Source organism: Schistocerca serialis, chromosome 3 (assembly GCF_023864345.2).
Source record: "Schistocerca serialis cubense isolate TAMUIC-IGC-003099 chromosome 3, iqSchSeri2.2, whole genome shotgun sequence".
Lineage (NCBI taxonomy): Eukaryota > Metazoa > Arthropoda > Insecta > Orthoptera > Acrididae > Schistocerca > Schistocerca serialis.
The window spans coordinates 440,899,894-440,917,131 of NC_064640.1; the positions used below are offsets into that span (position 1 = coordinate 440,899,894).

General features: G+C 42.9%; 1 protein-coding gene across 1 annotated transcript in view; it reads right to left on the reverse strand.

Moving 5' to 3' along the window:
* LOC126470333 (uncharacterized) overlaps nucleotides 1-17,238 on the reverse strand; it is a 226,363-nt gene that overhangs the window by 57,783 nt on the left and 151,342 nt on the right. Inside the window, exon 3 of the mRNA XM_050098119.1 lies at nucleotides 14,858-15,055. Coding sequence (XP_049954076.1) covers nucleotides 14,858-15,055 — 198 coding nt within the window. The remainder of the gene's footprint in view (nucleotides 1-14,857; nucleotides 15,056-17,238) is intronic.

Sequence of the window (17,238 nt, forward strand, 5' to 3'; positions counted from 1 at the left end):
CATCATAGGAATTAGTATGCGCATGCGCACGCACCTAGCTGTTATCGTGCAAGTGAAAGTGTCACGGTACAGCGTGCCTGAGTGTATAGCGCTTGCGAAGGCCTACTATGTGAAAAATAACAGCCCAACTGCAGTTCGAAAGAAGTTTGCGACCGCGTTCAAGCTGAAGACAACCGGCCCAAGTGTGCTAAACATCAAGAATTTGACTTGCAAGTTTGAGAGAACGGGTAGTTTTCGTGATGTCAGTGTTGGCAACGTCGGTCGTCCAAAAAGGGGTGAAACACCTGAAAACATCGAGAAGACATGCGCTGTGTTTCAAACCAGCCCCAGAAAATCGCTCAGACGAGCTGGACAGCAGGTGGGAATCAACCGGGAGACACTGCGACAAATTGTTGTTGAAGACCTGCATCTCTTACCATACAAAATTCAAACCCATCAGCCATTAAGCCCCAGGGCCATGGAACAGCGGTTGTGTTTCTCTAACACTATTGTCACAGAATTACCGAACAGGACTTTGATGTGAATATGGTTTGGTTTAGCGATGAAGCCCTCTTTCATTTGGGTAGGTTCGTCAATGAGCAAAACTGGTGCATTTGAGGGACTGAGAATCCCCACTTCGAGATCGAGAAGTCTCTTCACCCTCAATGGGTGACTGTGTGATGTGCAGTCTCCAATCACAGAATAATTGGTGCGATATTCCTTGATGGCACGGTGGCTTCCAAGCGGTATGTGAAGGTTCTGGAAGATGATTTCAACCCGATTATACAAAGTGAACCTGATTTCTACAAGATGTGGTTCATGCAAGACGGAGCTCGACCCCATCGAAGCAGGATAGTGTTTCACGTCCTGGTCCTCACTTTGGGGACCGCTTTCTGGTTCTGGGATACCCAGACACCACTGACATGGGCCTCGATTGGTCGCCATCTTCTCCAGATCTGAAGACATGCGACTCCTTTTTGTGGGAGTATATTAAATACAAGGTGTACAGAAATAACCCCAAAACCATTGCTGAGCTGGAAACAGCCATTCAGGAAGTCATCGAGAGCACCAATGTTCCGACACTTTAGCGGGTCATGCAGGATTTCGCTATTCGTCTGCGCCACATCATCGCCAATGATGGCAGGCATATCGAACATGTCATAACGTTAATCCGCATATCTGCAGTGATGTTCACAAGTTGATAAAGTATGTGCACGCTGTAGTTTGTAACCAATTTACGTTTTTTTTTCATATAGTTCAATGATTGTCACCTTGTAAGAGGAAGAATATGTACTATTGCACTGTGGGAGCAACGTAAATGTTGTAAGCATGTACACATGTCGCTCTTGCCAACTGTGACCAGCCATATAAAGTGGTGAAACAGCCCAAAATGCAAGCAGTAAAGAAACTGTTAGAATTAGCTGCCTGGATTAAAATAGCGCAACTCGTTTCGAGTAATTGCATGGCTGGCTGCTCTTAACATGATTAGGGGCACTATCACCACTATAAAGAAAAACAAAGCTTTGCTACCCACCAAAGAGTCAATTCAGTAGCTGTAAGCACTACAAAGCATGACCACTGCCTGTGTTTTAAATCCTTGCAGAGTAAAGTGATTCCAACACCAAAAACTGTTCCATGTATCAGCAACACCATTCAGCCTGTCACGTGACATGCTTACCGAATGTATAGGACAAGCGTTGATGACATAATGATCACCTCACCTGCCAAAACTGACAGTGAGCTACCCACTGTAGATGTGCCTCCAGATGAGTAAGAAAAATGTCATTTTATAATTTCTTTTTTCTCAGAATACTAGAATAGTGTGCAGCTTCCACCAATGTATGTGTCACCACTATACTACAAATTAACACAAAGACTGTACAGCACCAGGATGTGACACAGCTGGCCAGCTCCATACTGAATGCATTTTGCGACGTGCTGCATCCTCCGCCTGTCTCAACACGCCAGCCACGCCATACGAACATAGAGATGTCGCTAGCCTTGACGATACATGTCAGATAGTATGCCTGGCCAGCACGTGTCTCGAGACAGTGCGCTCTCATTCCAATTTAGTGGTATACAGTACACGTAATTAATAATGCAGTATTGCTTGAATTGGAAAGTCTTCTACAGGGTGTCCCACAGGAAAGATGCCCCACAAACATGTGTAATAATTTCGCTGAAATTGCACCGAACAATATGTGAAGTTTGACGTGGCAATACTGCACTCCGCAACATCGTTTGATCCAACAGTGTGTTTCCGCTCGTCGCTGTGGCTGGAGCTCAGTGCTCAATGTTTGGTGACAATGTATCGCTATTCTGTCGAAGACAGCGCGTTTCTCGTGAAACAATATTGGATTATTGGTTCCATTAAAATACGTCAGGAAATGTTTGTTGAACGGTTTGCCAAACATCATATACCATCTAAATGCTATAATACAAAAGAAAATATCGGAAGAAAAAGTGTCTGACGTGAAACAACAATTGTTGGCCTCTCCTTCAAAGTCTGTTCGATATTCACCTCAGGAAGCGGAATGTCATGGAGAACATGTCACAGAGCTGCGAAGAAAGCCGGCATGTTTCCATACAAGTTTATAGTCGTTCAGGAACTGAATGTCAATGACAAACGCAAACGCATTATATTTTTGCCATTTGTTTCGGTAATATCTTGCTCAGAGGTCAGGAATATTGCTATAGACATGGTCCAGTGATGAGCCATGGTTCCACCTCTCTGGCTAGATAAACTCTCAGAATACACGTCTGTAGTGTAACGAAAATCCACATGCACTGGTCGAGCAACCCCTGCATTCAATAAAGATTGGCGTGTTCTGTGCTAAATTAAAGTGTCGCATTATCGGACTTTTTTTTTTCGAGTGTACTGTGACAAGCACAGTTTACATCGAAATGTTTCGGGAATTTGTAAAGCAGTTGGACGATGAAGAAATTATCCTCAGCTGGTACCAACACGATGGCACCACATGCCAAATATCTTGAGTGGCCATGGTTGAAGTCGAATCATTTTCCCCCGGCAGAACGATTTCAAAAGGACTGTGGCCCCAAGAGCACCTGATTTCGCACCATCTGACTTTTTCCTCTGGGGTGCCCTAAAATGCAAGGTATACAGGAACAGACCACACAACTTGGAAAATTTATGAGTGAACATCATCCGTGAAATCCAGGCAGTGGCACCAAAGGTTCTGGCAGCAGCTTTCTAGAATCTGCAGCGTCGTGTTAAAGTGTTTACAAGTTAATGGCGGTCACTTCCAGTACCTTTTGTGATTCACCTTTATTTCTCCATGAACAAGATATGCTATGTTCATTTCAAGTCATCTCCTGATTTTTATGCGAAGCATTTAAGTGTAATTTAAGCAAATGTTTGCTTGTGTGGCCTCTTTCGAGTGGAAAACCCTGAAAAAGCACACAGACTGCAGTATAATAGTTCACAGTATGCTGTTGCAATAACGCTGCACCCCAATCCACATAGACACAATGAATCTGCGATATGTGTGCAGAATTAGCTAGCACTTCTGTCTGGTAGTAGTAATTGTAGACAGTGTTTACACACACACAGACACACACACACACACATATACATACATATATGTGTGTGTGTCTGTGTTTGTAAACACTGAACGGGTTAACCAACCTCATAGCAAAATAAGCTTTCAACATATTTCCTCGTGATAATTATACCCCACACCTATTAATCATACCTGGTAAGTCTCCCAGTCTGACAAGCAAATCCTGTTTTATGCACATAACGTACAATGAAAATCCGAAACATGTCATGCAAGTGATAAAAATTTAAAGATTGTATCGTACATGATGGGTAATTGCAGTTATTTTTACAAATGTATATTGACGTTAGCATAGCGTGGTGGAACTGTAACGCATTTAAACATACAATGTTTAGCGATGGAGCACTAAGCTAACACATCGAAAAGCAATATCATGATCATGTGATCAGATTATAAGATCTTAATAGATAATGCAGCACGTCTGCTCGACACTTGGGCTCCTTAAGGTACCCATAGCTTTACCAAGACAGTCAACCCACTATAAATGTATAGCTATTCTTTGCATTCCTATCGTTACTGTCATAGAGACAAAGACTCTAACAAGATTTTGTCCTTATTCTTAACACTAGCAAACAAAGCCGTTAGCAATATGGTGCTTCTGTCAGCCATAGTAACAGAAGAAAACAATGTATTGTAGTACTGGTAGAAAAATGTCGGAATCGAGACCACTTACTGCATTAAAGGATTCACGATATATCTGTTTATAAAGCTCCATTCACTTCTGAATCTGCTTAAAAAGGGATAGTTGCATTGCATCTAAATGTGGCGGACTAGATGTTATCCCATGCACAGAAGTAGCAGTTAAGCAAGCGAGTGGATGGCTACCAGTTTACGCCTTGGAACTGAATGGAGGTGCAAAGACCAACAAATACTGTTTACAACTGTACTTTGTGCCAGTCACTTCCACAGAGTAGCATTTAACGAATAAGTTATGGAACAGCTGCTGCGTGGCGTTTAACAGTGTTCTGTAATATGTCTACTGGGGTAACAAGGCTCTAAGCAAGGTTCATGTGTTATGCATACGAAAATGGGGACTGAAAATGGAGGACAACAAAGACATGAAACGAAAAACTGGAGTATATGGTTTAGACAACAACAATAAACGAAAAATATAAACTACAACTGGAAAAAGCAGATGGTATTTCAAATTCATAAGCAAGTTCTACATATTACTTTATAACCAGGATGATAATAACACTAACTGTAAATGGCAATGGTAAGTAGCCATGCATTGGAGTACTGGTCGAAAAATGTTGACCTTGAGATCCTTTACTGCATTAAGGGTGACACGAAAAAAAAAACATCTGTCTATAAGGCTCCATTCACATCTGGATTTGCTTAAAAAGGGTGGCTATATTGCATCTAAATGTAACAGACTAGATGTTGTACACCTGGAACGATAACAATCGTTTTTTGTGTTTAAATACAGTGGAATAACAGTTTTTAATGGTAAATCGTTTGCAAAAACCTTAAAATTACCTTATAGTTCTACGTGAATATACGACGTTGGAAGTGGAAGCGGTCAACGGCAGCAGATATAATTTGTGAATTGTACATGCCTCATATCGAAAGTGGACTTTTTTTTTTTTTTTCAAGCCTCCACGCCCTGCGCTGGTAGGCCCAAGCTCATGTAATGTGTTTAATACGAATGCCAATGGCCGTCGATGCTTAGGCCCTGCTTTCGTGTGATACTGCATACGTTGTATCAATGCACTTGCGATCTCTCAATAATGTGAACACTGTGGCGTGATTCCAATCCCTGAAATTATGCACCCACTGTGCAATCGCATCTAATAGTAAAAGCATAAGCATAATGTCTGGAGCTCGAGCAAGCCACAGTGTTCACACTATTGAGAGACAGCATGTGCGTTCTCACAATGTGTTCAGTTGGTTGGTTGGTTGTTGATTTGGGATGAGGCGACTAAACAGAGAGATCATCAGTCCCTTCGAATTAGGCAAGGATGGGAAAGGAAATCAATCCCTTTCAAAGGAGCCATCCCGGCCTTTGCCTGAAGCGATTTAGGGAAATCACGGAAAACGTAAATCAGGACGGCTGGACATGTGTTTGAACCGTACTCCTCCCGAATGCGAGTCCAGTGTGCTCGTGTGCAGTATCGTGCAGAAGAAAAGCCTTGGCTTAGTCGGCCATTAGCATGTGTATCAGGCTAGTAGTGCAGGGTGTGCAGGCTAGAAAAAAGAGGGTACACTCCCCAGATGAAGTGTGTACATCAAATAACACGTTAAATCTACTGCCGTGGACCGCTTCCAATATCGTATAGCCATCTGGAACCTCAAAGTAACAATTTTTTGCAAACGAATTACGATTAAAAGCTGTTATTGCACCGGTTCTAAACTCTGTAATCAGTTGTTATGTTGATAAGTGTGCAACATCTAGTCTGGCCCTTTTAGATTTAACTTAACCATCTTTTTTAAGCAGACCCAAATGTAAATGGAGCTTTATAAACAGACTTTTCCGTGCGTCCCTTAATGCAGTGAATGGTCTTGAACCCAATATGTTTTCGGTCAGTGTTCCAAGGTAGGACTTTTTTTCATTGATATTTACAGTAAATGCTACTATCTATATCTGTAAATAAACTTTCCTTGTGCATTTGCAATAGCTTATTTTCTCCAATAGCAGTTTATATTCTTCCTTTATGGCATTTGTCTAAGCTATATACTCCATTTCTTCATTTCTTCACTTCGATGTTCTCCAGTTCCAGTTTTCTTTTTTCGAATAGACAACATGTTAACCGTACTTAGGGGCTTATTACCACAGTGGCATTTCACTGCATACAGAGAGGCGCCAGATTGAACATGACAGCTGGATGATGCCATGGGGCCGGCCGGGGTAGCCGAGCGGTTCTAGGCGCTTCAGTCTGGAACCGCGCGACCGCTACGGTCGCAGGTTCGAATCCTGCCTCGGGCATGGATGTGTGTGCTGTCCTTAGGTTAGTTAGGTTTAAGTAGTTCTAAGTTCTAGGGGACTGATGACCTCAGATGTTAAGTCCCATAGTGCTCAGAGCCCTTTGAACCATTTTTTTATTTGATGCCATGGGCCGCTTCTGCTTCAAACGTCATGCAGCTGAATAGAGCTTTACGTTACAATTCTTTGCAACAAATTACTGTTAAAAGCTGCTATTCCATCTGTTTTAGGCCCTACAAACGGTTGTTATGTTGCTAGGTGTACAACAACTAGTCTACCGCATTTAGATGCAATGTAACCATCGTTTCTAAGCAGCTCCGATTGAGAATTTTTTGTGCATCCCCTTAATGCAGTAAATGATCTAGATTTCAACATTTTTCGGCCAGTACTCCAACGAATGGCTACTTACTATTCCTATTTACCGTAAATGCTAATATCTCCTTGTTTTCAAAGCACCATGTAAACATTGCTTATGCATTTATGTATTCCTTTATCCAATTGGAGTTTAAATTCTTCCTTCATGGCAATTATCTAAGACATATACTCCATTTTTTCTATTCTTGAATTCACTGTCCTTCATATCTAGTTCTCCTTATCGTATACATGAGATATTAACCGTGCTTATGGCTTGTTACTCCAGTAAACAATCAACACAACATCATCAAACACTACGCAGAGGCTGTTTTGTAAGTTATTTATTAACAGATACTGCATGGAAATGATTGCAATAGTGTACAGTGGTAAATATTTTTTGTTGGTCTTTGCACAGTGTCAAACACATGAACGATTCTGTTCCCAGCTATAAGGTTCTAATTCAGAGCAAAATGGTAGCCATCTATTCACTTGCTAAACTGCTGCTTCTTTGCATAGGAGTAGGTGTTTAACATTAAGTCCACCACATTTAGATGCAATGTGACCATCCCTTTTCAGCAGATCATGATGTGACTAGAACTTTATTAACAGATTTTTCGCATATCCTTTAATGCAGTACTCCAACCTATGGCTATTTCTGGTTGCTATGGCTGGCAAAGGCACCACATTCCCAGTGGTTTTCTTTGATAGTGTTAAGAATAAGTACAAAATGTAGTAAGAATATTGTCTCATGACAGTAACTATGGGAATGCAAAGAATAGCTACACATCTCTTGAGACCTGACTGTCTTGCTGGCAAAGACATAGATACCTAAAATATTTCACGTGTAGAGCAGACTTACAGACTTAGCGTATTATCTATTAAGAGCTCATAAGGTGGTCACATGACCATGACAATGCTTTTCGTTGTGTTAGCGTAGTGCTCTAATGGTGAACATTATATGTGTGGCTGTGCTACCACACTACGCTAATGTCAATAAGCATTCGTAAAAATACACATGATTACCTGTCATGTCTATCCACTCTATAATTATTTATCAACAGCATAACACATTTCAGATTATCGTGGTGCGTTATGTTTAAAATGCGGGATTTGATCGTCATCCTGGGACACTTACCATGTTGAATTAATAGATGTGGGGTATCGTTATCACAAGCAAATATGATGGAAGCTTGGTAAAACAGTCCAGTGTTTACATATACATGTATTCGCAACTACTAGCAGACTGAAACTCTAGCTATTTCTGCACACATGTCGCTGATTCTTTGTGTTTTATGTGGAGTGTGACACTGCGCCATCACAATAGCATACTATGAACTACAATTCAGCAATTTGTGTGCTTATTTTGGCTTTCCAATTGGAATACACTTATTTCTCAAATAAAATGTCTCAATACTTACAGTATGTATAAACTGCATACCGTTAAATTGGAATGAGAGCGTACTGTGTCAAGACACGTGCTGGTCAGGCATGTTAACTGGTCTGTATCATCGAGGCTATTAGCATCTCCATGTGCGTGTGGTATGGCTGGTGAATTGAGTCAGTTGGAGGATGCAGCACCTCCTGAAGTGTACTCAGTATGGAGCTCGCTGGCTGAGTGACATCCTGGTGCTGTACAGTGTCTCTCCATGTTATTTTACAGCTATACGTTACTATGCGGTACCAACGTGTACATGGATGCAGGATGCATGTTATTCCAGTATTATCAGGAAAAAATTACTCAAAAAATGACTTTTTTCACATCTGGAGGTCCATCTACAGTGAGTATCTCAGCCGGCAGTTTTGGCGGAAGGGTGCTCATGACCACAATGTGTGTCCTCTACATTTGGTGAGGGTGTCACGTGACAGACCGAATAAAATTTCAGATATATGGAACTTTTTTTTGCTGTAGGTATCAGTTTAGTATGCGATGATGACAAAGACAGGAAGTGGTTATGCTTCTTAGTGCTTGCAGACAACACATGGACTCATTGTGGATAGTAAATGCTTGCCTGCCTTTCCAGAGTTGGTTGGCTGATTCGACTGAGAGGACCAAACAGCGAAGTCATCGGTCTTCCCAGAGTACATCATACTGTAGGCATTACCCCTAAACTTGTTAAAGAGAGCCATGCAATTAATAAAAAGAAGCTGTGTTATCTTAATATCAGGTAGCTAGTTTTATAATTTTTTAAACCTGCGTTTTGGTCTGTTGCCTCACTTTTTATGGCTGGACACAATTGACAAGTGCAACATATGGACAAGCTAACATCATTTTCGGTGCAAATGCAGTGCAGTAGTACAATGTAGTCTACCTTGTATGTATAGGGTAAATACTATTGTTATAAATCGAAGCTTCACAAACAAAAATAGATCCAGCAAATGCTCCTGGACATGATGCAACAGTTTCTCGATTTACTCGTTAGATAATTAAAAAGTATAGACAGGTAGATAACAGTCTGCATTTTATGCACTGGTTCATTTTTGTTAAGACCTGTGATTTAAAATTGCTTGACGGTATTTCGATAAAAGAATATGTTTATCCTGTTGCTTTAATATAATCCTTGCGTTATCTCATAGGTGCTGGTTTACATACATGACAGTCAACAGTACGTTCTTCAGACAAACTAAGGCTTGCAAACATACTGTAACATACGCAATCGCTACAGCATATTCACGGCACCTGAATATTTAATGTACACACGCTATAGAGTGTCGATATTTATGGCATGCTTAGAGAAAGTCTCCTGTACTTTACTGCTGGATACAAAAGGCATTAGTTACGTTAATATTGGCTACGATTTGTCGGTTCAGTCACACACACACACAATTCTCCTGAAAGACTAATATTTTATGTAGAATTCATACAAGCACTAATGCCAAAAGTATCTTACGTCCATATTTACCACCATTTGCTATGATGGCACGCACACTGCAGTATCAGAGTATTTCACCCCGCCGCCGGCCGAGGTAGCCGACCGGTTCTAGGCGCTTCAGTCTGGCACCGCGCTACTGCTACGGTCGCAGGTTCGAATCCTGACTCGGGCATGGATGTTTGTGATGTCCTTAGGTTAGTTAAGTTTAAGTAGTTCTAAGTTATAGGGGACTGATGACCTCAGAAGTTAAGTCCCATAGTGCTCAGAGGCATTTGAACCATTTATTTCACCCCGCCATTTTTTTAAATCTAACTCTCACTATAACGCGTATTGGTGTCAGCTGTTCAGGAATCATTAATGCACAGCACTCTATTATTTTTTAAAATGCAAAAGCACTTCCACAAGATTAGATATATTTATACATCTGCCAGTTCTTTATTGGGCTGGTACATGTACACCTTGGTCTGTTCTACCAAATGGTTCAAATGACTCTGAGCACTATGGGACTTAACATCTGAGGTCATCAGTCCCCTAGAACGTAGAACTACGTTCTAGGGGACATCACACACATCCATGCCCGAGGCAGGATTCGAACCTGCGACCGTAGCGGTCGCGCGGTTCTAGACTGAAGAGCCTAGATCCGCTCGGCCTCTCCGGCCGGCGGTCTATTCTACCAGTTTTATCAATTTCCAATTTGGCATCCTGCAACACTGCTAGTTTTGTAGCCAGTTTCCATTCGACTGACATTTTTACAGTCAAAGTATCTTTCGGCGTTGCCTGTGTGGTGTATGTATGGTGTACGTGCGGCGTATGTACAGAGAAAACGTAGTGTATTTGTGGTGTAATTGACGCGTATGAGTGGCGTAATTGTGAATTGTGGGGCATGAACCGTAATTATGTAATACGTGGTATAACTGTGGTGTATGTGGATTAATTGTGGTGTAGTTGGGGCGAATGTACAGAGATGAAATGCAAGTTTACCAATTATACAGCTGGTTTACCAATTTCTAGATTTGGCATCCTACCAAACTGCCAATTTCCTACCAATTTAAGAAAATCTTATACAGTTGACAGTTTCAAGACTCTGCTGCAGCTGCAAGTTTTACTTAAAGAAGTCTAGTGTGGGCTTTAATCATCATATGTCGCCGGCCGAGTGGTCGAGCGGTTCTAGGCGCTACAGTGTGGAAGCGCGCGACCGCTACGGTCGCAGGTTCGAATCCTGCCTCGGGCATGGATGTGTGTGACGTTCTTAGGTTAGTTAGGTTTAAGTAGTTCTAAGTTCTAGAGGACTGATGACCTTAGAAGTTAAGTCCCATAGTGCTCAGAGCCATTTGAACCATCATATGGCAGCAAAACGTCGTAGGTATTCTGATGTGAAAATGATTTACACTGAAAAAAATTTGTTCCTATTTTGGTCACCACGTGCAAGTCTGGCACTGAAAATGCAAGAAGAACCTAAGGTAATGTTTCCATTTGCAATGGATTAGGAATGGGACGTGGCCAAAGATGGTCTATCATCTGAGAAAGGGATAATGTTGATTTTTTTTACTAACCACCGCTTAAACATTTTGTTCAGTATCAGCACTGGAGACGTCGACTAGAGGTAGCAGCAGCCCCGGTGGAATCTGAGCTAAGTGTTCCTGTGTACTAGCTTTCAGATCAGGTAGAGACCAAATGTCTCCCTGATAAATACGTTCTTTTCGATATCCCCAGAGCCAAAAGTCACCTGGATTCAGATCAGGTAGTCTTGCACACCATGCATCTGGAATATCTCTGGGGATAACATGTTCGTTGAAGTTTGCATTAAGCACATCTATCACTGGGCGAGCGGCATGAGGTGTTGATTCATTTTGTATGAAAACAGTGGTTTCCACACAGTTGCGCTCTTCCAAAACAGGACTCGCATTCTGTACAAGGAGGTCTTGATAAAGTGCAGACATCGCTGTACACCTGACAGGCCCTCTGGGTGTATTCTCTTCAAAGAAGAATGGGGTCAGAATACAGGCGCTTGTGAATCCATATCACACAGTCACATACGGCAAGTACAGTGGCACTTCGCGCAGAACACACAGTTTAACAGTACCCCAAATTCGGAAGATCTCATGTATTCACTGCATCATGTAGCGTAAAATGGGCCTCCTCACTCGACAGACTATTGCCCGACCACATGTTATCAATTTCGATCCGTGCCAGGAACCAAAGAGCAGAATTCAGAATGTATATATCGTGTATCATAAGATTTCAGTTGCTGCACCGTTGGATCTTATACAGGTACCAGTGTAATACATACTGCAAAACGATCTGTACTGCTGACCATGGGACAGACAATTCTCGTGACACTGCACAAGCACTAGCACTACACGAGGCACGTGCTGCGTGGTCAGTTACAGCAACAGCAACCTCGTCAATAACTTCTGCTGGGGAAAGATGCCTTACTCTTCCAGCTGCCACATTAAGCTCATCCGTGTTTTCGTTTTTCATTATCATCTTCTTTAAACCATTTAATGGTATTGGGCCTCTCCTCAGACCTTTCAGTCGGCAATATTTTCTCAATGCAGCATTGTAATTGCTGCCGTTCACATAAAACAGTTTCATTAACAGCACACGGATTCTCTTCTCGATAGCCACACTGTTCACTCAAGTTATGGTTTGTCAAACGACAGCATGGATGACATATCATCATACAATGCAAAAATGGTTCAAATGGATCTGAGCACTATGGGACTTAACTACTGAGGTCATCAGTCCCCTAAAACTTAGAACTACTTAAACCTAACTAACCTAAGGACATCACACACATCCATGCCCGAGGCAGGATTCGAACCTGCGACCGTAGCGGTCACGCGGTTCCAAACTGACGCGCTTAGAACCGCACGGCCACACCGGTCGGCCTCATACAGTGCACAGCGCCAGGTTTACACCTGGTGTCCCAAATTGGAACTAATTTTTTTCCAGCGTAAATCAGTTCCGTATTAATGCATTAGCATACCTACCAAGTTCCGCATTAATACGATAATTACAGTCCAAATGGTTCAAATGGCTCTGAGCACTATGGGACTTAACATCTGAGGTCATCAGTCCCCTAGAACTTAGAACTACTTAAACCTAACTAACCTAAGGACATCACACACATCCATGCCCGAGGCAGGATTCGAACCTGCGACTGTAGCGGTCGCGCGGTTCCAGACTGAAGCGCCTAGAACCGCTCGGCCACATCGGCCGGCAATTACAGTCCAAGCCGGACCTCCACGGGTACCTGCACTTTAATTATAACCACTCAGTATGTACAGGGTGTTTGTTTTACCTTGCGACAACTAAACATCTCTAAAACGAAGCATCGTATGAAAAAAATGTTACAGGTGAAAAGTTAAATGTTTCCTGTATGGGCGGAGTCAGCTTTGTATTTTACAGTGGGAACCCACACCCCATTTTATTGCATATTCGGATTCTACGCCATAAAATACTTACAGTTTAGTGAAAGTGTCGTTTCACATTCGCAGCTGATGGAGCTATAATCAACAAATATCAGGTGCGCCTGTTTTTGCGATTGAGAAAGATGCATGTGATTCTGCGTTTCATTTACGGTGTAAATGTAAACCTCTGTGTCCTAACTGTCGATATTTGTGTTCGTAATTGACTTTAGAGCTACAAATTTGATTGTGTAGCACAATATGGTTACCCATTTCAAGGTCGGTTAGCAACTGTTGTGCGTGGCCCAGGGACACTGACTTAAATGCAATAGTTTTCTGTTTCCGTCAGGACGCTTGATTTCAGTAAGTCCCCTTGCCTCTCACCATTGGGGTTCTCGATTCCGGTGAATATCCACGGCAGGTGCATTTGTCACCCTCACTTCATGGACGTTTTACCTCATTACAATGTATGTGGTCTGTATTCCGCTGGTAGCCGTGTAGCGGCCAGTGCAAGAGTTATGGTGGTTGGGTGGAAACAGATCGAAATCATTCACCCTGGTAGTGGGGTTCCAGCATTTCAGTGGCTTGGGGACTCACCACAATCAACCCAATAGGGAATAGAGACTACGTTACCATACAAGCAGCTTATTTGCCAGAGATGTCAATGTCTAGCCGTATTATTTGTACTGTAAAATCACATTTGCAACACTAAAGTAAATTTCGAAAATAAATATCAACTGTTATTACACAAAGGTTTACATTTACGCTGTAAATGAAATGTAGAATCAAATGTTTTGGCTCTTAATTGCAAAAACAGGCACACTTTATATTTGTCGATTACAGCACCATCTATCACGAAAGAGAAATAATGGTTTGAGTAAACTGTACGTATTTTTTGGTGCAGAATCCAAATATCGCGGACTCCCATTTTATGAAGTGGCGGATTCCCGTTTTAAAATAAAATCTTTACCACGCCTGAGTAGGAGGAGTGCTTAGGAGGTGTCCAGTTGTAGGACAGATGGATGTCCCGTTTACTAATATTTTCTTTTCACCTAGAACATTTTTTTTCATACGATGCGTCGTATTCGAGATATTAGCTGTCTCCAGTTAAAACAAACGCCCAGTGCATACATCGCAAACTCCCTCCAACTATTACTTCTTTCATCTTCGCAGAGCCAGTCATGCGCATTCATGGTAACTGCTCATCAGGGGGCCTTACCTCCAACATATCGCACAAACAGAACGTGGAGTATATTGAAGATTCTCCAGGGCACGGTGGCCATCCAGATTATTTAGTGTGGACCTTATAGGATAAAATCCACTGTCCAAACCTCTCACACTGCATCTAAATTCAGTAGACTGTTATGACTCTACCAGCACCAAATCGTGGTTGTAACAATGACTACCAAACCTAAGTATAAACACATTAAATACATATAGCGCCAACTGTCTGCCGAGCGCTGTTGGCAAACGGGACTTTATAAATGAGACTAACGCTCAGCATGCAATGCAAAACGTGATGACGACGGTAACAGCACCCTATCCAAGATGGCGACCTTTGTTTGGACCGATTTGAAAGGTAGAATTAATTCCCCTATAAATCCGCGCAGCAATGGGTGTGTGGATTTGGGCCGACACTGCACGACCCCACGGAATCTCTGAGGTACGGATGAGTGGAGTGTTTTGGGTGGGACACGTTGGAAGAGTGAGAACATAGCCAGAGAAGTGGCAGTGCAGACAGACCTGGCAGTCGAGGCAGCGGCAGTGGTCACTCATCTTGCAGGTGATGCCCCACTGCGCGGCGACGGCGCGGTACAACTCCTTACTGGACTTGTGGAGAATCTCCGTCCTGCCCGTGGGGGTGCCTGCTTCCTGCTGCGCCGCCGATGCTGCCGCTGCTGCGGCCGCAGAGCTCTCTGCCTGCGCCGCCGCCATGCGGTTCTGCAACATGCACACGGCAACTTGCAAGTGCTGAACTTGCATCCGCGTCACAAAGCAACGCCATGTAGAGCGGATTGGGGTGTTGGCGAACGCGCAGATCGGTGCATAGGGCGCGTACGCATGGTCGAGACATTCGCAATAACTCTGCGCTTTTTGACTACTGGAGATTCCTTTGCGAGCTTGACATACCTGTTGAATACACCCAAGCGAAGTGTATCAAGAATTGTCAGTGAACTTAATAGTATAACGTTTATAATTTTCATGCTAGGTAAGTGTAAGCACAACTAAATAAAACTAATTTCCTCATTCCATACGCGTTTCGCCTTTATTTTCTTGAAATGTATCATCAGTGGCAGTGTTTTTAGATGCTACTCTACATGTGTTCTTGTTCTACACTACTGCCCATTAAAATTGCTTCACCAAGAACAAATGCATATGATAAATGGGTATTCATTGGACAAATATATGTATTATACTACAACCGACATGTGATTACACTTTCACGCAATTTGGGTGCATAGATCCTGACAAATCAGTGCCCAGAACAACCACTTCTGGCCGTAATAACGGCCTTGATACGTCTGAGCATCGAGTCAAACAGAGCTTGGATGGCGTGTACAAGTACAGCTGTCCATGCAGCTTCAACACGATACCACAGTTCATCAAGAGTAGTGACTGGCGTATTGTGACGAGCCAGTTGCTCGGCCACCATTGACCAGATGTTTTCAATTGATGAGAGATCTGGAGAATGTGCTGGCCAGGGCAACAGTCGAACATTTTCTGTATCCAGAAAGACCCGTGCAGCACCTGCAACATGCGATCGTGCATTATCCTGTTGAAATGTAGGCTTTCGCAGGGATCGAATGAAGGATAGAGGCACGGGTCGTAACACATCTGAAATGAAACGTCCACTGTTCAAAGTGCCGTCAATGTGAACAAGAGGTGACCGAGACGTGTAATCAATGGCACCCCATACCATCACGCCGGGTTATACGCCAGTATGGCAATGACGAATACACGCTTCCAATGTGTGTTCACCACGATGTCGCCGAACACGGATGCGACCATCATGATGCTGTAAACAGAACCTGGATTCATCCAGAAAAATGACGTTTTGCCATTCGTGCACCCAGGTTCGTCGTTGAGTATACCAACGCAGGCGCTCCTGTTTGTGATGCAGCGTCAAGGGTAACCGCAGCCATGGTCTCCGAGCTGATAGTCCATGCTGCTGCAAACGTCGTCGAACTGTTCGTGTAGATGGTTATTGTCTTGCAAACGTCCCCATCTGTTGACTCAGGGATCGAGACGTGGCTGCACTATCCGTTACAGCCATGCGGATGAGATGCCTGTCATCTCGACTGCTAGTGATATGAGGCCGTTGGGATACAGGACGGCGTTCCGTATTACCCTCCTGAACCCACCGATTCCATATTCTGCTAACAGTAATTGGATCTCGACCAACGCGAGCAGCTATGTCGCGATACGATAAATCGCAATCACGATAGGCTTCAATCCGACCTTTATCAAAGTCGGAAACGTGATGGTACGTATTTCTCCTCCTTACACGAGGCATCACAATAACATTTCACCAGGCAACGCCGGTCAACTGCCGTTTGTGTATGAGAAATCGGTTGGAAACTTTCCTCATGTCAGCACGTTGTAGGTGTCGCCACCGGCGCCACACTTGTGTGAATGCTCTGAAAAGCTAATCATTTGCATATCACAGCATCTTCTTCCTGTCGGTTAAATTTCACGTCTGTAGCACGTCATCTTCGTGGTGTAGCAATTTTAATGGCCAGTAGTGTAGTTTTACAGCTGTATTTCTGTTTTCTGTCATCCGAATTTTCTTTATTACAGCACTAAATATAAACAATCGTTTACTTCATGTTACGTTTTGAATTAAGTAAACTACACAGAGGTGACAAAGTCAAGTGACAGCGATATGCAAGTCTACAGATGGCGGTACTATCGCTTACACAAGGTATAAAAGGGTTGTCACTTCTACTCAGCTAATTCATGGGAAAAGGTTTCCGACATGATTATAGCCGCGCGGCCACCATCAGTTACGAGGGCATTCTGGGAAGTAATGCCTCCCAATTTCTTACGTCAAAACGCTGAAAGCATTTTAAATAAAACGGACGTTATTAGCATTAGTCATCTTTATTCTTCATGCTTACATATTT